Consider the following 21,382-nt stretch of genomic DNA (forward strand, 5'->3'; position numbering starts at 1 on the left):
CTGAAAGCGGTCAAAACAAATGAGCTGAAGAGGAGGAAATAAACCATATAAGAAAAAAAGTGAGATGATGATATGTGGAAGCAGTGATGGGATTTAATTTATAGAAGGTAGAAAAAAAAAAAAGCATATGTATGACTGCTGCAAGTCATAAGCGAACAGTTTAAGTCAAGAAAACACAAAGGTGGTTCACAAGAGGAAGAAGAGAGTGAGGGGACAAAGAAGAGTTCACAGCATCAGGGAATGGCAGAAAGGAAGATCTTCCAGAAATTAAAGGAGAAAAATCCTTGAGACAGAAAGAGGACCATGAGACAACAGAGAAACACAGCTTTTCAAGAAATATTACACAAAGAGCTTTCTGTATAAGAGGGCAGTGGGAAAAGTGACAGAAATAAGGAAAGGAAAAAACGAGGTGATGTTCATGTCAAAGAGCAGTCAATGGATACACCACAGAAATCAGTCCCAGTAGAGCTGAAGCAGAAACTGGAAACGTATTTAAGGGATAGTAGATATTCAGGTCTGAGAGCCAATGACAAAGAGAAAGGAAAAACTACAACCAAATAAAACAAAAAGAAATTATTAAAATTCAGGTAAGGTTAATTACAGATAGCTAACCAACTAGCAAGCCTGAAAGAGAGAAAGACCAAAAGCTGTTTGTTTTTGTACTAGAGAATTACAAAGTAGGCAGAAGACATTTTGAAGGATGAACAAGAAGATGATACATTTCAGCACTGGGCAAATTAAATATCGGAAACACTAGATCACTGTGTAACTAGTTCCTCAATATGCAGAGAACTGGACACAAAAAAAAAACCTCTAAAAAAATTCACATCAACCTAAGGGGTAGAAAATAATACAAACTGAGACAAATTGAGACTGAGACTGGCCACAGAGCAACAGCATTGGACGGGAACAGTCAGGTCACTGGCTTGGATTCAGGGATTTTTCAGAATGAGGTCAAATTCCAGAGCAGTAAAAAGAGGGTGAAGTTAGTACTGCATGTAGTGCTGAGATTATACTTTTTCTTGTGACATATGGAGTGGGAACACAGGGGAAAACATTTGTAAAAACAAATAAATATTAAGTGATTGTTAGACAGCCGGCTAGAGAAAGGGCTACCCTTTAAGCAAATAAGCATCTGGGACTCTAAGGCAAACAAGCCTTGGAAATAAGCCAAAGCAGAAAGTACAAGGATATGAATAAATTACATTCCTGTATCATTTTCCTCAAAAGAGACTATAGCTACAAAGAGCTCTGTATGAATCCCCTAATCTGTTTTTTTCTTAAATGTATCAACACCATTTTCATTCCAGTAACTTCAAGAGACGATCAGCCCTACAGAACTTTATTGCTTTCCAAATGAGTCTCTTTCTTAGGCACTTACTAACAATTTCACTTGAATAAATGTACAACTCCTTTTAGCATGTTGATTTTTATCGGTTCACTATTGTAATGTTCCAGAGCAGAAGGAAAAAAGATATTTTGTCTAAATAATGCTGACATTTTGATTCGTATGCACAGATGGTTAGCAAAATTTGTAGTAGCCGAATCAGTTTTAGTGCCGCTGACAAAAAAAAATCTTAAAATCTCACTTGTCAGTGAAGAAATTGATAAACCGATCACAAAATTCTCTCTAGTGGAATGACCTACGCAGGCACATCACTGTTATTTTTGAATTAATTCAGTTTTATAAATCCCTTCTGTTCATGTAAGCTACAACTATGATAGCAGCTCACACATATCGTGTAATTGCTATTAAACAGGGTTTTGTCTGGTGTAAATTGATTATGTTTAGATCTATAGTGTGTTATCTTGTTTAATCCTACTTTTAAAATAGAACTCCTACAGATGCTAGAGGCATATTAACAGTGTGGGTTCCTTAACTCATGGGATTAGAGCAATATTTTGCCACACATCTAACAACCCCTCTTTGGACTGCTCCTCACATCAGCTGTTCTGTGTCAGGTAAAGGAAATGTAGACTTCTCATTTCACATTTTGCATGTGAGGAACTGCAACTCTTTACATATGTAAAAGAAAAGTCCCTTCAAGTCCTAGAACATTTTTGCTGGCTATACAGCACAGATAACACCAGGTCATCTGTTCCCCACTAGCTACCCACCGATGTACATACTCTATATGCTAAATAATAACGAGGTGATGTTGAGTTAGGAGTCACCCTGCAATGATTACCATATATGAAAACCACAGCTTGTCTACACAATTTAGCATTTCAGTACACTGGACGTTGCACAGGCAAGTGAGGTCTCCCCACAGAGAAATCAAAAGTTATTTTGAGAAAGATTTCATTGATAAACCTTTTCATATCCTAATCTGAAAGAAAACTGTGTGAAGTTGCTTTGAACTCTGTACATCACCTGCCTGCATTCAGAGCTGAAGGTGGAACTCCCTGGAGAGGTGATGGAGAAAAAATATACTGTAGGACACCCTTGAAGAAAAATGAATTTAAATCTCCATAGAATGTTCCAGCAGCACATTATAAAACAAACATACCCGCACCAAAAACATTGTGTATGCTTTCTCAGGCTAAATACTCCAATTTTAAAATTTATGTTTAAACTGAAATCTCCAGAAAGCAATCCTAATTTGATTTGAAGGCAACTGCAAAATTCCAGCTGGACAGAAAATGTTTAATTGGAAAATCACATAGGACTTCCTAGCAATGACTGCTAATAATTACGTTTATTCAGCTTTCTTGAATAAGTGGTCCAAGCCCAGGCCTGGAAACAATACATTATCTTTGTTTAGTATGTATGCCTTTCAAGAGCCTCTGTCAGAAGCTTCCTTCATCTTTAATTTCTACTCCCCAGTTACATACCCAAATGTACTGGTGCTATATGTAGTCAAAACCCTTACAGCTATTGTTTGCTTTGTAATTCAGAACTTAATATCTACGGTAAAGTTCTCACTTTGTGGACCATACTGAGAAAGCATATTAACCTTGGCTTCTTCTAGAAATGCAATAAATTGTGTTTTTATGGCTTTTTTTGTTGCTCACAGTGTTTGGATATTTGCTGTTAGCAGAAGCAGATGGAGGAGGTCTGCAGAGGATAGTCAGCCCTGGAATGGTTTTGCAGTGAGGATTTACCAGCTGTAGTGAGAACTGCTGTTATTACCACTCAGCTGCTGCTGACCTTCTGAGAATAACCAAAGGGTTACGAAAGTTGAGGACTCACACAGTGGTTCACATCAAGCATGCTCAGATCAGCTGATCATAACAAATCAAAGAAACTAAGTAAAGGGCAGGAAAGGAAAAAAAAAAAAAAAGGACTGGCAAAAACACAAGCTTACTTGTGAGCTCAATGGAGATCAACAACGCTGGGAAAAAGTCAGATCTGGAGAAGCAACGAAGAGGCTTTCCATTCCTCCCTAATTTCATACTGTTTGAATGATCATTTCTATTCATAGAACCTTTCCTGTACTTATACAAGTGTTTCTCAGTTGCTTTCAGGTTATAAAGCAGGCACTCTGTTGTTTTATGTACCACTGAAATGTGTTTATCTGGAGTTTAAATAGACAACTTCATGTATTTCATGACCTTGGTGGAGAGAAACAAAGCAATGAACTCACCCCTCACAAGCAAAGATAAATCGCAGAAGTCTGCAAGCTACCACTATGCAGTGCATCCAGCTCTAATTATGTGATAAGTGGACCCAGTGTTAAACATATTTTGCAGAAGTTCTTGAACAAAGTGCTTACGCTGGTTATGCAGATAGCTCACTGAAAGCCACATGAATACCAATTGTTATGCACACAGTATGAATCTCGATGAGTAGAGGAAATACTGGTCTCCTAAGTAGTTGTGGGGGTTTTATGTTTGCTTTGCTCAACAGTCCTCTACTCCTGTCAATGCACAGAGCATTTGTTCTCTAAAATAATTTCACTCTTACAACACTGCAGCAGCTTCTTTGTTTGTTTCTAAGGTTGTTGGTAATTTGATCCTCAGATGCTGAGCATTTCTCGTCACACGAGAAACCTCCAGCCAGCTAATTTTGACAAGGAGCAATACACACTATTGAGGAAGAAGAAGAAAAATAACAAAAAGGTAATTTAATTACTCAGATAGCCAGAATGCTTACATAAGTCTTCAACATGCCCTTAAATTGCTATCAGCATAACACAACTTGGAAATATTAACATTTCTCTTGATCAAAGCAAGCTCTGCTCCAAACATCAGCTTTCAGAATTCTAGTAGGAGTGAGGTGCCTTTACATCCTTTTTTTTAAATTATTTTTATTATTATTATTTTTTATTTTTTTAAATCTAGTGAGCTCTTCTCATTTATTTTTGGCATCTAAAACTATTCTAAAAATGAAATCTAAATGCCTATGATACTTATAAACTGAGATTCCTAAACTGTTTATATGATTTTGCAATGAGTTGTGCTGCTCAGAACAATTGAGAAAACTGCGAATGCCATGGGTGTTACCACTTGAATGAGAGTAATGACCAATTATTAACCATGTGGAAGCGATGCAATTTATAGAAATTTAATGTAAATTTCAAATGCTGTGCTATTTTAGCAGTGAGAACAGAATACTCACAGTCTTCAGTTACAAATATATGTTTATCACCAATCAAATGCTTGTTTCCTTTCATATGGATTTGATAAATAGCTTTCCATTTGACTGATACTTTCTAAACTAGTATATTCTTTGCAAATGAACTCCAGTATAAACACATTCACACCTAGATCTTTGCTTTGCTTCAGACATGACAGAATGCAAGTCAGTTATGAGACTACATCACTTTTGTTTTCACCAAATATCCTATATTAATATTTCTGGGAAAAAACAAATAAATGTCACAGAATTAACACAAGGGTTATTTCTTTAAGAAATGGAGAATATAACTTGAACTGTGAGTCTTCACCATGCATATCCTGATTACACAAGAACAAGAAAAAGGTATGGTCATACTTTGTCCTCCACGTCAATGATGACAACAGAAGATGTAACTTACCTCAAGTTCTAGGAAAAGGAAAAAATAACATCAGACTACAAAGGTTTACTTCAGTGCTAAGATCTGCATAGGAAGAAGAGTATGGGGAGGTAAAGCTGAGCAAAAAGGTCAGAGCAAGCATCTGCTTAGTGTAGGGGTGGTTCTGAAAGGGAAGATACGCTTCAGTAGGCTTGCCATTAACAGGTCCAAATGTAGGGTCCTGCTTATCTCCAAGACACACAGATAAAGGACACATAGATAAAGGAATGAGATTAGTTGGGAGTCTCAAAGGGCAACATTTTGCCTGAAAGGCAAGGTAGGATCAGTGTTGACTTTCAGATCACTGAAGAGAGAAAGTGAGATTTGTTGTACTTTTTAATTTGCAATCTGAATGGACAGATCTAGTTTGTGCTGGGAAGGAATGTCTAGAATGGAAAATAATATTATGTCCAAGTAATTTTTGTAAAAGAAATATGGAGAAGAAAGCCAGGAGGGACCTTAGAAGTGCTTTTAAGTCAGTAACTGGTCTTCAACACGATCTAGCCAGTATCAAGAATAAGACAGCGACTCTCCAAGCTACAAGTGTGTTTCTCAACAGCCTGAATTGAAAAATAAATCTCTCCAGATGGTGCTCTGAAAGTCTCATATCCTCTTTGAACCACGAGCAGACGGAGATGCATATTGTACTCTAAGGGCTGTTTTACCCCAGTGGGTAGCACAACTGAATCAGAAGACAGAGCTGGAAGTCATCATAAATCATGGTGACAAGCAACCTATTCACGTTCAGGTCTCTATAGGAACTGATTAATCATTTATTAAAGCACATATTAATCATGCATTACTCTTTTATAAACCATGTGTCAGTAGGTATTCAAAATGATCTTATTTTTCACTTAAGACTCACAGCACCAGTGTATATCTCAAATTTCACTGAGGTAATGTTTTGTCAAATCAGACAAAATTTTATCTTGTTCACAGGAGGCAACTTCTTTATTTAACTGGAAAATTCATCTAGGTGGAAAGATCATTTCACACGATGTTAGAAGAGAATCAGCTATCCCTAAAATAGGAAAAATATTTCCCCAAACCTTATTCTCCTGATATTAAAGAACTCTTTCTATTTTACAGTGCTTTCTCCTAGAAAAGGGTGATGGTGAGGATGGAAGTAGCAGAAAAAAGAAATTGTCTCAAGAGCAAGACTGTCTCCTGGCCAAAATTAAGTCTCAATTTCTAATTAACAAGTGAGAACTCTCTGATACATCTGACTAATTCTCAGTGTATGACTATGGATGTGTGGCTGTCCCAGATCTGTGGTGAAGGAGAACTAGGTGGACTAAAGAATCATCATCCTATTAACCCACATCATTGCATTCTTCTCCCTAGTGTCTGAAAGCAGTGGGTAAGGTAAGACAAGTAAGCACATACATGAAATAGAACAAAGCAGGTATTTTTTTGAGACGTATAGAGAAGTGGGGTAGTAACAAAACAATTAACTGGGCTTAATCTTACAAAGCAATATTCAATATATTAACCTGTCGAAGTACCTGACACACAACCGGCTTACACAACTCTTCTGAAGTTAATGGAAGTGCTTTGCTGGATCACAGCCAAGTTGCTCAAGTTCTGTGGTTTTACCTTGATGTACCGCCAATGAAAGAACAAGGGCCATAATTGCATTGGATTGGCATGGCTGTGGTATGCTCATGAAAAATAATAGCAGATGGAGAAACACATCCCCTAGATGAAGACATTCTTATCCATCAATACCTGAGTAAACATTACAGAAGTTACTAAGAAGCTGCATACAGCAGCAAAAGAACATTTAGATCTTTCTGAAAACATCAAATAAACCTATTAAAGTGTATTTTGAATAGGTGTATAAGGAACTGGCTTCCAAGGAATAAATACCGTAAGTATTAATACACAGAAAAGTATTGCTTAGGTTTAGATCCATAGACTTGGTTCACAAGAGTTTCGGTATAGTCAAAAGTTCTGGAGAAAAGCAGACGAAGATCAGTCAAGCGTCAAAAGATAAAATTCATCTCCAATGGAGAGAGACTTGTTCAAGCATGGCTGAGACTGCTTTGAAATGAAGACTCAAAGAAACATCTTCTAACGCACGTAAGGCTTCTTGGGAATAGAAATATATAGAGAACTTTTCAATTCTAAGGGAAGTTTGAAAAATTATTAACTTTTTCTTGGCATCAATGTTATTGAAATCATAGATATCTTTTTAAAGATATATATAACAACGCATTCCATAAAATGTCATTTTGTCCACAGCCTAAGTGCCTGGTATTGGACTAACACAATATCCAGACTTCTGTTTAAACAATGGTGAAAAAATATTTAATATGAAATCCAGATCTTACAAATGTATTCCCTTTCACTTTGTCATATCAGGAAGTAATTTGGCCCTTGTGGTTACAGATGTAGAGAATGCATTGAAAATATGGCTTAACTGAGCTATCAACAGCATAAGGCAAACAAAAGCCATAGATATTTTGGGCAGAAATTATACTGCCAGGAGAAAATACAGGCCAGTAAATATTCCTTTGTTTTTAACGTGGAAAAAGACAGTGAGAGAAAATATCTTCAAAGAGAAGGAAGACAGCTGTGAACATACAGCAATACTATACATGCCTAGTACTAAAGCAGCCGTCTCTAACCATACAAAAATCAAACCTATACATTTACTATATTTATGCTTTCTAAAGTTGTCATGTAGAATGTGCCTTTTTCTTTCAAGTCTTCTTCAAATCAACAGTACTGTAGGATGCATCTTGTATTTACATCAAGAGCTAAGTGTTTAAATCAGTAAGCCAAAGATGACTCTCTCCCTTCCCTCATACTACATAATTAGTGGATGTGTTTGTAAAGGGACCTGATACCATACATCTAAAGACTGATCTTTTCTACTTTATACATGGGATAAGAATACAACTTAGCAGCGCAGAAGGAAGATTTCTGAGGTCACTGACATCAACAGTAGTTACACATTCAAACCCATGTCTCAATGTATAGGTATATATAAAAAGATATATCTATAGGAAAATTGGTGTGTCACATCATGCGACAATGCTGTCTCTCCACAACTTCTTCATTTCTATACTGACACAGACAGATTTCTAAGAGTAAAAATGTCTTGTACTATCATTACCTGAAATGAATTTATAAACATTTCCAAATTTACGTAGAAGCAGACATTGTCTAACGATAGATTTAGGGGCTAAGTAGGCACCCAAGTTTTTTACACAGTAGCCAGAGGAAACTCTTTGGGCAAAAAGGATATAATCAATACACATTTCTTCTTTTAACAGGAAAGTTTGGAAATTCAAGTAAGTAGTACTCTGAAGGCACAAATTGTTTTCACTACTGATGAGCTCAAGTAGTTCCTAGCTGTAAATACACTGTATTGCCCTAACACATTTGTTAATTATTTTCAAGAAGGTTAAAATAATGCAATATTTTAAATATATTTCAACTGCAAGTTGACAGGAAACACTTTTCACAGAACTGAAAGGCTGATCTAAAGGGCAGTTCTAAGGTTAGTTACCATGTACATCTTTAAAAGGTTTGGATCAGGCTCTTCACTGTACTTTTCAGGAGAGTGTAATGATACTGCTAAAGTGAGCAATTATGGCTATTGCAATTGATTAGTGAAAATTAATATTCCTATTGGATAAATTGTCATTGTTTCTTATTTATTCCTTTTCCCTTGCTTTTGTAATCTTCCTCCTTTCTTTTTTAATGTTATTCAATATGCATTTATGAAAGAAGTAATTAATCAAGTAAAATTGCAGTAATTTATTTCAAAATAATCTGTTGTCAAACTGCTAAAATTAGGCAAGGAATATATAAAAAATACATGCAAAGGAAAAAAAAAACATTTGAAGAAAAAGAATGCCTTTACAACAATAGAGTTCCCTTTTCTTCTCAAATTACCTGGAAATCAGCATTCCTAGGGCTTACTTCTCAGCTTGTGGGAATATTCCTTAAAAACTGCAGAGCTTCAGGAAACATTTATAATAATAACAGCTAGTTTGGATTTTAGGTAGAACTTACGGTCTTTAATTTTCTCCAGATGCCAGATGTAAGAACGACACACTAATAAGGTGCAAGAAGGCAAATAAGGTAGGTGAGAGAAAGGAGTATTTTAGGAAGGGCAGGAAACTAGGTGCATGCTTTGCCTGAAACAAGAAATTTTTCCCCCCAAGATTTTCAGTGCTGTTCAATGGGATTCAACTTGCAAGGAAAAAGACTTTCATTGAAAAATTTCATCTGTAAGTTGAATTTAAAGCTTTTACGACCATAGTTTTCAATACAGAAGTGACAACACTAGCTTTTTTTCCAGCTGAAGTACAGAAGCCAGGACGAAACATATTGTTCTCATCCACACTCCCTACTGGCAAAAGACCTAAGCTAGAAGTAGACAGGATTCTCTGCTTTCCGCCCATAAGAACAAAAGGAGAAGGTTGCCATTAGTGAACTTACTTTACAAGTTTTCACCGCACTAGCCAAGCTCAGAATGATAAACCTTGATGTAATTTTTTTACCTTGTGGTTACACTGTGTTTTGGAAATGATGAATATTCACATAAGATAAATGAATAGCCCTGGGAAAGTCTATCATGTTGAGATAAAAAGATGTCTAAGTACTTTCCTCTTCCAATAAGGAACTTCTTTCTATTCAAAAGCAAGCTAAATTAGAATTACATGCAACATTTCGTGGAACACAAATGGCCAGTTCTTACCTCCTTCTTGGTAAATTCTGGCGGGTGGTCATTTTTGTCATCAATAAGAATAGTAGCAGTTGCAGTTCCAGTAAGTCCCACATCATGGCCACCCATATCTTTGGCTTCAATAACCAGCTCGTACTTCGGTGTTTCCATTGTCTGGAAAGATTACAGAAAAAAATGTAAAAAACATTACTTTTATTTCATGTGAAGATTTTAATTTGATCTGTCAAAGCATGGTATAGAAATGGATCTGGTTAACGCTTTACAAAAACATAAACAAATCTTTCTCTGAGCTTCAGCCATGACAATGGAATCTTTGTGTGGAATACAGTATGAAGGAATACAGGTGAATACTGGTAAACAGTATATAACCTTTTATTTAAGAAGGTTAGAAAAGAGAGAAGAAATTAAAATATAATTGCTCTTTGAGAGAAAGCTTTCATTTCAATGCACTGGTATTTAGGAGCTTGTCTCATCAGTGTTATGATGGGTACATAATTAAATACTAATGCCATAATCTACATACACATTCATTTTATTTTATTAAATCTAATTCACTCTGAATATTAGCATTTAAAATGGTGATCTAAGTTTGCTTCATGGTAAAAAAAAAAAAAAAAGCAAAAAACAAGAAAGTAGTTTCTAAAACAGGCAACAACTATTCGATATTATACGAAGTAATGTGGTTTATATCTGTGTATCCAATTTGTATGCCATGGTTACTTACCTGACTGTTTACCTCTAGTAGAAAAAGACAGCACTAACAACACAGGTCTACAGGAAAAGCCATCTTTATTTTACCTACTCTGAAAAACTGCCATGACTTGGGGAAAAACAAGAAATTGCAGCCAAAGCTCTGGAGTGGGAATGTCAAAGCATTTGTAATTCACTTCTCTCACATCAGACATTAAGTACATCTGTTTGGATGGCTGAATATTAATACATCCCATCAAAACTTACTACCAACATCAGAATCTTCTCCCATGAAACACAGAGTTTTGATATAGATTTCAGTGGAGACGAGACTGGGCACCTAATTAAAACAATTATTTTCCCCATTTGTATGGCTGCCTCACATGGAACTACCTGCCTAAACACCGTATGTGCTATATAACTGATGGAGAACACAGATGGAAAGGTGCTGCAACAACCTTTGAAGCTGTATGTTAGAATATCGTGTGTAGTGGATTTTTAAAACTTTCTGAAAAACAAGTCTGGAACTCAGGAGAAAAACCACATAACAGCACCAGCAAGGGTGGTTCACTCAAGTGCTTTTTTATCCTCAGAGCAGCTCTATCAGCCATCTGTGCATGCAAGAACCAAGGCTGCACATCTTTGACATCACTCATCCCATGTCCTTCAGGGAACACTACTCCAGAGAATTAACATGCAGGGAGGAAATTCATGTGAAATCCCATATAGCAACGCTGATCTCTGCCATCCACACGCTGCCTGATGAAGCAGAACCAAAGAGGCTGGAACAGGGCTTATCCAGTAGCAGAGAACATCTCACCATCTACAGTTTAAAACAGGCTCAATTTTCATCCCTAGCTTACTGAAGCAACTTCCTAGGCCACGTGGTCTGCTTTACAGCTAATGGATTCAAAAGCATTCACTAAATAGTATGCTGCGTGTTCTCCTGGGTACACACAACACCCCTCTAGGAGCATGCATGAAAAAGGAGGCTCCAATTCCTGAAGCATTTTAGGCCAAGATAAAAGCAACCCAATCAATTGCACATCAAACCTGTCATGAAGCAATATATTTGCATGTAAAATCAATGAGTCAAACCAGAAGTCCTAAAAACATACAGACTACTAATCAGTTGTCACTCTCACTTTGAGAATCCTAAGAAAAGTATTTCCTTAAGTCTTACATTATTTCTTGAAATTCATCACAGAAGGCAAACTCAGAACAAGATCTTGATTTATACCATAGTATAAATATACATGAAGAAATATTAGTGATGTCTCCAACATAAATTCAGGTTATAAAGCGGAACGAGATTTACAGTTTTCATATGTTTCTTTTCTAAAAATGTTTTCAATGTATTAAAAACTGTATGAAACTTCTCTCCCCTTCTCTAAATGTAACTTTTTCATTATTTTCATTAGGAAGTTATTATTATAGTATGGAAAATTTGCAAAGCCATTTATCATTCCATGTTTATAAACGTCCTTGTTCAAAAGAAGCCCTCTTTTTCTCATAAATTGGCCTTTTTTTCTTTGAGAACTGTCCCATTTTCTGTTGAAAGCAAGCCTATTTATGGTAGAAATCGTGTCTATTGCAGCAGAAATTTCTGTGACAGGAGTCCAATGCTTAAGCGTGCAGTGGAATGTGGAAAACACTGAATTTTGAGTAGTATCACATATCATTATGAATACTACACACTTTTCCTGCTATGCAGCACTTTCTACATCTAGTTCTGTCACCAAATATTTGCTTTATTAGGGAAAGCAACTCCCAACACATCCAAACCCAGGAGTCTTGTTCCCATCAGATGCTCTCTTTACATGAGGAGATTGCAGTAGAGGATTTTAAGCATTTTTCACATTCCAGCTCAGTTACTTCAGCTCAGTCCCCAGCATCTATTTGGATTTATGTAATGGAGTGGTGGATCCTGAGGGGATGGCAGCAGGGATCTGAGGGCTCTGTGTCCAGCACGAGCTGACCAGGCCACTGCCCACTGACAAGGCTCAGGTCTTCCACCTCAGTGTGATATTCCCCTACGGTCAATCCTGTGAGGAATGACAGCTTGGAGGGAGGGGAGTGAGAGAACAGCAGCCCCCATTTGCTTCCTCATCATCATTCCTTCCCTCCTTGATCCCTGCTGCACTGTGAGTCTAGGGACCAGTGCAGCACCCAGCACTATTTGAGGAGTATCCAGTCACTCAGACTATCCCACCAGAACATCTCCTGCCACCAGACCCTGGTCTTCTGTTCCTCAAAGCAGTGACCTGGTCCTTAAAATGCACTTCTGAGGAAAAAAACAAAACAGAACAAAACAAAAAAAACCAACAGTTCACTTGGATACCTTGGCATTAGTGACATAAATATGCAACAACTCTCAAGGAAGCGGATCTACAGTTTAAAACAGATAAATGGATGATTTTAATAAATGAACATTGAGTTGCTGTTTCTGTGGCGTATTATTTATAGCTGTGACTTTGTGGAGGGTTGCGCTGTTGACAGAGTTTGTGTAATTACAGCAGGGGACGCATTCCTATCCCCATAAATTTTCACTGAAGTCATTTAGCCACGGCAGGGGTGACACTGGCAAATTGTTTGGATTGCCAAGGAGGTGAGCCTTGTCAGGAGAACTCTTCTTCAAAGGCCCACCCACTGCCAACATCGCCAGTGCTAACGCTTCTATCACGTCTCACTCCCTGCCACTTCAACATCTCTGGTTCAGCCCTGGTAAGTAACATGATGAAGGGCCTTTCTGGCATTTTATCTTCTGATTCCTGACAAAGTCAGCAGGATCTGATCGCAACAGTAGAAAATAAACATTTCAGTATGTATAGGCCGTTAGAATAAACCAGATGATGACTTGTAGAAAGCGTAGAATGGATCCAGTTAACAACAGTTTTCTGTCAATTTTAAGCTTTTAATGTGCGTTTCCTACAGATACAGTAGGAAAACTATTAGTGACTTAAGAAATGCAAGCTACTGGTAGTGCTTCACATCACCAGAAGTAACAGTCCAAATCTTGGTATGTGCTATCACTTGCAGGCTGTAAAGTATTCATCTGCTATTTAAATTCAGCGGGAATTGAAAGCTTTCTCAGAATAGTAGGACTCAAAACGTAACTGGAACAACTGGAACTGTAATGCATGATTAAAGAAAAGTTCAGGACCACAAGTGTTTTCAAACATGTACAAATCCTGAATTTCCAGTTTTGTATGTGGACTCCCAGAGCCCTGGTACTGCTAGAACAGCAAAGTCACTCTCTGTAGCTTGGAAAGAGGGGCAAAGACAACCAAGAAAGGCTTCTACAGGTGAGGAAGTGGATGTCTTCACTGAGGCCTGGCTTCTTTTCGCCTGTCTTTCAATATTCAAATGAAGTATCAACTTTTTTGAGCATCACTGCAAGAGTCCAGAGAGATAAGTAATTTCTGTATTTGTCTTCGCTGATGACCTCAGGAACATAATACTCCCTACTGCAGGTGTTGTGGAGCACAATTAAGTTTTGTTTAACATCTTAATGAGCTGATAAAGATCACAAAGTGTAGCACCCAAGTGAGAAGCAGAAATCAAGCTCTGGTACTTTCATAAGGGAACACATCCATGAAGTGCATAATTTGTTTATCTGAATTCAACGGCCACGGTAACCTTTTTGTGTAGGTGTGGGAGGAATCAGAGAAAATGTTGTTTGCCTACACCATCAAAAACAGATACATCAATCTTACCTATTTGAATTTAGGCTCCTAAGTAAAACAGAAACACTTGTCAATGAATTAAAACAATTGCAACTTTGCATCAACTTCATTGGGGTTATGAAATCAGAAGGAAAAATCGAGGTGCTTATTTAGATGCTTAACATAGAATTAAATTCTTAACTTCTGAATTCAAAAGTTTTGGTCAGATATTTTATTTGAATATCAAGAAAAGTGGAGTAGATAATAGTTTCATGAGAATGAAGAGCACAGAAAAACTATTCTAACAAAGACCTCTTTTTGCCTTTGGACTACTTATGACTAAAACTAATCTATGAAATCGGCACATGGATTACATGTGTATGAAAGACACTTCTTTCTGCCTGAAAACGGAAAGCCTGGTCCCTGTTAGAGTACTTCCAAGGACAGCATGCATTGGGCATCGTATTTACTAAAATAATACTTTCTGCTTTTCCAATACAACTACCTATTTTCAGGAGATAATGTATTTTCTGGAAGGACACAGTACCGCACATTTGGAAATCTATTTGTGAAGCTGAACCTAAGAAGAATGTGGATCAAGGCTTAATCTTCTATGTCATGAAGATGGACTGGGTTCAGAATTTTAGGCTACACTGGTCTTTTGTTTCTGTATCTGTAATTCAAAGAGGTTTCAACAGTCACTCAACCTATTTTCCTGTAGATATTCACAACATTGGTTTTTCTACTCATATTTAAACTGTATATACAGTAGTTGAAAAAGAATCATCTCAGCAAAAAATGTCATTTTTCCCTTTTGTATTTCTTTATACCATCAGCCTGCCACCAAACTCAGTATACTTTGCAGTTTTTCTTCTAGCGAATTTTAAGATCCAGGAAAATATTTCAGGTTGTGAATGAATCCCTGCATCACCTTAACACCTATTATAAACTGCAGATGGACACAAAGCTCAGGAAACAACTGGACTCCAGGAAATGTCTCTTCAGTGTTTCCTTCTCCCTGGGTGTCCCTCATATAGTGCCTTTAGCTTCATGCATGCTCAGAAAAGGGCACACATGGTCAAAACACCTAAGCCTCCATTCGTCATTGCAGTGCCTCTCCTAAAAAGAGAATTGGAAAAGAATTCCCAAATTCACATCAAGTACCCTGTTGCTAAAATCAAAACCTGGGAAACAAACATGATACAGAATGTTCAAGACACTCATAAGGGCTTCAAATGTATTTTCAGGTTATCTTAATATTCTTAATACCTGTTGCCAATGAGAGTTCTGTACTGTTTTGTGGCTATTGATATTTTCTATAGCAATGCAACAATACCACAACACTTCTACTGTAATTATGTTTACAAACAACATACTCAGGCATATTAGCATATTAGCAGTGTGCTACCGTATCTTAGTTTTCACTAATGCCTTTATAATATAGCCAGAAAGAAAAATGCTGTGAATTTAAATAATTTAAGTTCATGCTAAATAAATGCTTGTGTTCATTTAAGATGATAATTGCATGTAGTGTGCACTGAATACATCCTATTAAGACATAATCAATCTCCTTGTTAAGTAACAATATCAACATTCAATCTAACATTATTCCAGGATTTTGACAAATGTAGAATTAAAAAAATGGAATAATGTGACTATTAACAGCTCTAACAGATGTAATGCTTTTATAATTATAATATTAGCTTTTATATTAAATGCCAATTGCTACTGTGTAAAAAGCACAGCATAGTCTGAGACTTTGCATTTAGAACGTGAATTACAGCTTGATGAATAAAAAAAATGAAGTTTGTAATGCAAATCCTCTTCAGCTCACCAATTTGAAATTTTTTTTTGTATCAAAAAGGAAGTTCCACAGTTTAATCATTGTAATAAGGTACTCATGTTACGAAGAAAATCAATATCTGTTTACTGCCCATAGGAGAGAGAGTTCATAGGTATATCTTGAAGAAAAAGGAAGACTAAATTCTCTCCTTCAGTAGTTGTTGTTAAAAAAGAAATTGTTTCCAAGTGTGTGATAGAGATGGCTTCCTAGATCCAAGGCCAGAGAATAAAATGCTTGCATTTAAAGACCCCAGCAGATGAGGGAAGGAAGGTAAGACCCCGTTCTCCTGTACAAACAAGGACTTTAACCTAGTTGTCCCAAATGCTGAAGAACTAAACCTCAAGCTGGCTTTCAGGAGCACTCAAAACAACAACTCCCTTTGTAATTACATATATTGCTTTCAACAAAATGGATTTTTTCTCTCCCCCCTCCAAACAGTTGTGTTTCAGTAACGTGCTCAATTTTGACAGATCAGCATATTCCTATAAAAATTGTTCTCCCATAATACCCAACCAGCTCTATTTCCAGTGTTATATATTTCATTTTAACAGTCACAATTTGCAATTCAAATAATCTGCAGACTAAAAGATATTTGCTAAAATAAAAAAGTTCAAATAATTTTAATCCATTAACATATTAGAGATGTACAATCTGTTTGCAGACAATTTGTGAAGAGAAAGAAGGGCAAAGTTGTTCTAATAAATTATTAGTTGCAAATTATTCAATCATTCTAAGTCCTTGCCATAGGTAGAAATGAGTCTATTTAAATCCAAAGCATAAATGAAGAGGTCAGTTTCTTCAACACGGTAACCCACCATGGTTATCAGTACAGACAGCTTTTCAGAGATTTCTATATTAAAAATACCTCTGCTAGGAGGATTCCCTAATGCATATGAAGGGTGCAGAGGTCACACGATAAAGGTCAGTACACATAGACTATTTAAAACATTCTGCTGTAACTTTAAGAGGAAAAATCATGACCAATCCTCAAATTGTTAACCCTGACAAGGCCCTCAACCTGTTATATGAATCAGCCCAGCTCCACTGACTTTTGCATTGGCTGCCCACAAGTTTAAGCTATTGTTCACGAACAACCATGCACACATGCTTTCGTGCCACAATATAAGGTGCTGCATTTATGGTAACACTGGTAGGTTGCCACAGATTTGTACTTAGTTCTCTATTGTTTTGAATGCAAGAGTCTGCCTTCAGATCACCATGGCATCAAGAGCATAGGGGCTCCCAAAACATACATTTTAAATGAAATAAACCAGCAACATCTCTCAATTCCTCCAAGCACGGTGATGAAGGTAATATCTTCTTCCCTGTTGCAAGTATAATTGCGTTAGAATTTGGGAAATCTTGTTATCAGTGAAAAGCAACAGAGTGCCTGTGATTGTGTTCGTGCAAAACAGACTAGGAACTAATGAAGTTCTAAGCATTTAACCCATGGAGGGTAAACCAATTCATGACAGAAATATTTCATGAACAGCAATGACATATGGCTGGTCAGCACTCCTCTCTGTTCCCTGGAAACAAACTGCTTTCCTAAACCGTGTGGACAGTGGCCAATGTCAGTTATCACTGATCTTGTTGATAAACACACATCGTGCTCCTGCAGCTCTGAAACAGAGGAATTCTTCACTGAGCCAAGAAACAAAAGGATCTGTGAAGCATGCTTATCAGTGCTTGAATTTAGTCCTCCTTGAATGTGAATCAAGTTTAAGAAGCCCTGAAGTACTTTCTGCAGGCTTAGGAAGAGAATACGCAGCAGATCCAGGAGATAAATGCTACCTTTCACAGAAGTATGTCCCATAAAAAGCATCTCCAAAGGAAAAGGGAAAAAAAGCTGGAGTTTTCTTTGAGTATGACCTTTATATTCATAAGGTGTCAAGAAGAGTATCTGAATAAGGCAGAGGGAACACTTGAAGCAGTTCAGCCAGAACCCAGCACGTCTTCCCTCACGAAGTCAACTCAGAACCAAGCAACCCACCAATAACGTACCGCAAGTCCTGAACGCTATATGCCTTTGTACTCCTGAACTGTACTTATTAGCACACATTTCTGCCGGAAAGTAAATGAAACATAATGCTGATTATCTTATGATTCATCACCATCAAACAGTCTATCATCTCACCAGAAATGAAATTAGATTAACAAAGTTTAGCCCACTGAGATCTGCCTGGATGCCAATGCAACACTTGTGTTAATTTACCTCACTATTCCAAGACATCACAGATCCGCACAGTGCCCTTCTTCACTTGTTCATCAAGCATCAAGTCCTACGTGGATAATTCAGGCAAATCAAGTCCATTTAACAGCACCCAGCTGACAATAACAATCCCAGGAAAGCTGTCTGGCTGTGTGTGCAGGGTTTGTGTACGCTGTTGTGCCTGTGAGGATTAGGAAACAGCTTTTGCGGTGAATTACTCTATAGTTTACAGTTACTACAATTTGCACCATGGTGAGGTCTTGGAATCTGGCATCCAGATTTCTTTCAGCCAAAATCCAACTAGACAAAGTGCCCTAGGGTTCACCTAACACACTGCAGCCATGATGTGACTCAGTTCTGAGTACAAGACTAGAGTTTGAGGCTGCAGCATACAGTATGGAGCTCAGTCCCTCAGCATTGACTGTTTTGCTCTACAGATCTGTTTCTTTTGGTCTACTCTGTTTGCTAACGCAGGAAGAACCTTCCAGTCCACAGTAAACAAGACTGCTAGCCTTTACCAGCCAGTGACAGCAACCTTATAAGCCAGAGGCCAAACGATGAGACAGAAGAAGTAACTAGAACCTATAGATACCATGAAGTTCTGAAGGTTGTGACACAACTGGGTTATGGCAGTCACCAGACAAATCTGAACCATCTGACAAAGTACCCGACAGTACCTGCTGCAGGGTTTTTCAAGTAGGTGCTTCATCCTTACCCCCAAACAGATCTACAAGTGCTTAACATGTTTCCTGAACTCAATTTATACAAAAGAATGTGAACTAGAATGTATGTTAAGGTCTGTGGCTGATCTCTGGGAAACAGCTTTCTTGATGAGCTTTGCACAGCAGTTTTCTTTCAGTTTCAATTTATAATCATCTAAACCAATATTCTCCATCTAGGTAATAAAAGATAATAAGTTTTATGATACCTCCCTAATGCCAAGTCTTTACATAATCTGTTATCAAATGAATCAAAATGAAGCTTACTGGGTTAACATCAGAAACCACATTCTTACAAATTAGGAACACTTAGGCTATATTTCCCTCCATAAACATTCCAATTTCCACAACAGCAAGCAATGCTATAAAGGTCAGGATGGAAATTGTGTTCCTGCTGTGTAATCTGCTTTGCAGATTTGTACTGGTGGTCAAAATGCCCAGAAAACTCAATTACTGACTTGCTATGACAACCATACATCAGCAGGTCTAGATGGACAGAGGTTATTTCTAAAATTACTACTCTAATGCAAAAAGCATATTCTATGATTCCAGTTGTACAACCTTTGCCTGATGTTTATATTGTTAAATATTAATGGAAGCACTGCCTATTATTTCAGGCATATTATCAGGAACATAATATTCTAGTTAAATAGGTACATTCTAAGTTGGAGGTTTAAAAAAAAAAACAAACCCTCCATGTCTACATGACATTTAAATGCAATATTCCAATCAGAATAGTCACCAAATGCTAATTTTAATCACTATTATCATTTTCCCCTTTAATTTTTTATGCAAATCTTATTTTACTTTAGTGTGTTCTGTATTATTGCCAGTAATAATTCCAGGTGCCTTTTGAAATAAAAGATCCTGTTGAGAGTGTAATGAATCAGTAAATGATACCAGTTTCGCCCATGGACAAAACAATTCTAGTGACAGCATTTATACTCTCATTGGGTTATACCCACAGAATATAAATGGATCTAATTTTAAATCATCCAAGGGAAAATGGTGTAAAATAGATTTCAATTACACTATTGCTGCTTTGCAAAATGGCTTATCACACTATCAGGTGAAAAATCAGCCCTCCAGAGGATTTACTTCCTGATGAAAGGAATAACAACAGAATTTTCCATTTAAAATTTCTCCAATTCCATTTTTCTCTTACTTAGGCCTCAGCATCTTTTTTATCGGGCTTCTTGATAAAAATAAATACATTTCTTATTTAGAATTTCTACACTTTCCGCTTTGATTAGTAAGTTTTGTTTTTGTTAACCTGTCATGGCGCTACTTATACCTTCCAAGAGCACACAAAATCCAAACAGCCATCCCCCACGTCCCTCCCATCAGACATTGTTTCCTTGTAATCACACCAAGATTCCTACGTAATTAGCACTTTCAGACTACATCTCTGGTACTCTTCCACTGCTTTGTGCAGATTTTGCACTGCAGCACTGTGGTTTTTGATAAATAATGATTCTAGTTGCTAACGTTTGTGCCTCTTTTATGTCCATGCACCAGAACTGTAAGCAGCTTCTTTCTGCAAATCAATCAACAGTTTTTCCCATTTACTGCAAAAGAAATAATGGATTTCTAATTCGTACATTGTATTAACATAGCATACCATGATAAAAATCTACTTATGGCATGAATTTAATGTGGTGACCCAGGGGAAAACCAGTAGAAAATAAAGTGTGTGAAGATGGTGCATGCAGAAGAATTATCTTCTCAAGGATTTTGGAAGACTGAATAAATGTGCAGCTTTGTGGTTAAGCAGAAAATCTCACAAAAAGGCATTTTAATCAGAACCCTAGCAGACACTTGACATAAACTATAGGAAACGTTGCTCAAACAATAAGAAATAATATAGGACATAAACTTGACTTCCTTTCTGCACATTCCAACAGCTGTATGTTCCTTTATGTATGTTCTCAGCAGCGTAATTTTCTGGCACAAAATCTTAAATCTTGCTCAAGACTGCATCAGTGTAATAAATTTTTCTGCACAGGAAATACATTATATTTTTGTTTGCTGTAATGCCACGGTACTTATTTTTTATTTTGCCTGAACTAAGGGCATTCTCAACAAGTAAATTTTTGTCTAATTTTGCTGCTTTGCCCCACACAGCATCACAATAAAACTGGCATGTTCCTAAGGATCTGCGGTCCTGGCCTTCCCATTCAAGGAGATATTCTACCAGGAGGTCCAAGATGTGGCAGACTAGGGAGGCTCTCATGATCCTCACTGTGAGATCAGCAAAGTTAATGCAAAAGTTCCCTTTGGTTTCAACAGGTCCAGGTGACATATTCCCATGGGAAGCAAACTGCACAACTGTCTTCTCAGGTAGAAACACTCAGTGATCCAAATCGTTACGCATTTGACCATTTAAGTCAGGATATTGCACAAGCAAAGGTCAAAGAAATCTTATGCTCTCTATTTTTATGAGACATTCAGTTAATATTTTTAGCAGTGCCTTATTGTAACTTTCTAGAGTGCATATAAAGTTATTTGGCAAAATGTACGGATTTGTTATAAGATTACAGTGAATTAAGATTAT

General features: G+C 37.1%; 1 protein-coding gene across 5 annotated transcripts in view; it reads right to left on the bottom strand.

Moving 5' to 3' along the window:
• The window catches only part of CDH13 (cadherin 13), a 427,664-nt gene that overhangs the window by 71,945 nt on the left and 334,337 nt on the right, over positions 1-21,382 (bottom strand). For all 5 annotated transcript variants that reach the window (XM_048958117.1, XM_048958119.1, XM_048958120.1 and 2 more), the window contains one exon: positions 9,712-9,852. In XM_048958117.1, coding sequence (XP_048814074.1) covers positions 9,712-9,852 — 141 coding nt within the window. The remainder of the gene's footprint in view (positions 1-9,711; positions 9,853-21,382) is intronic.

The sequence above is a fragment of the Lagopus muta genome, chromosome 12 (genome assembly GCF_023343835.1).
Source record: "Lagopus muta isolate bLagMut1 chromosome 12, bLagMut1 primary, whole genome shotgun sequence".
Taxonomy (NCBI): Eukaryota; Metazoa; Chordata; class Aves; order Galliformes; family Phasianidae; genus Lagopus; species Lagopus muta.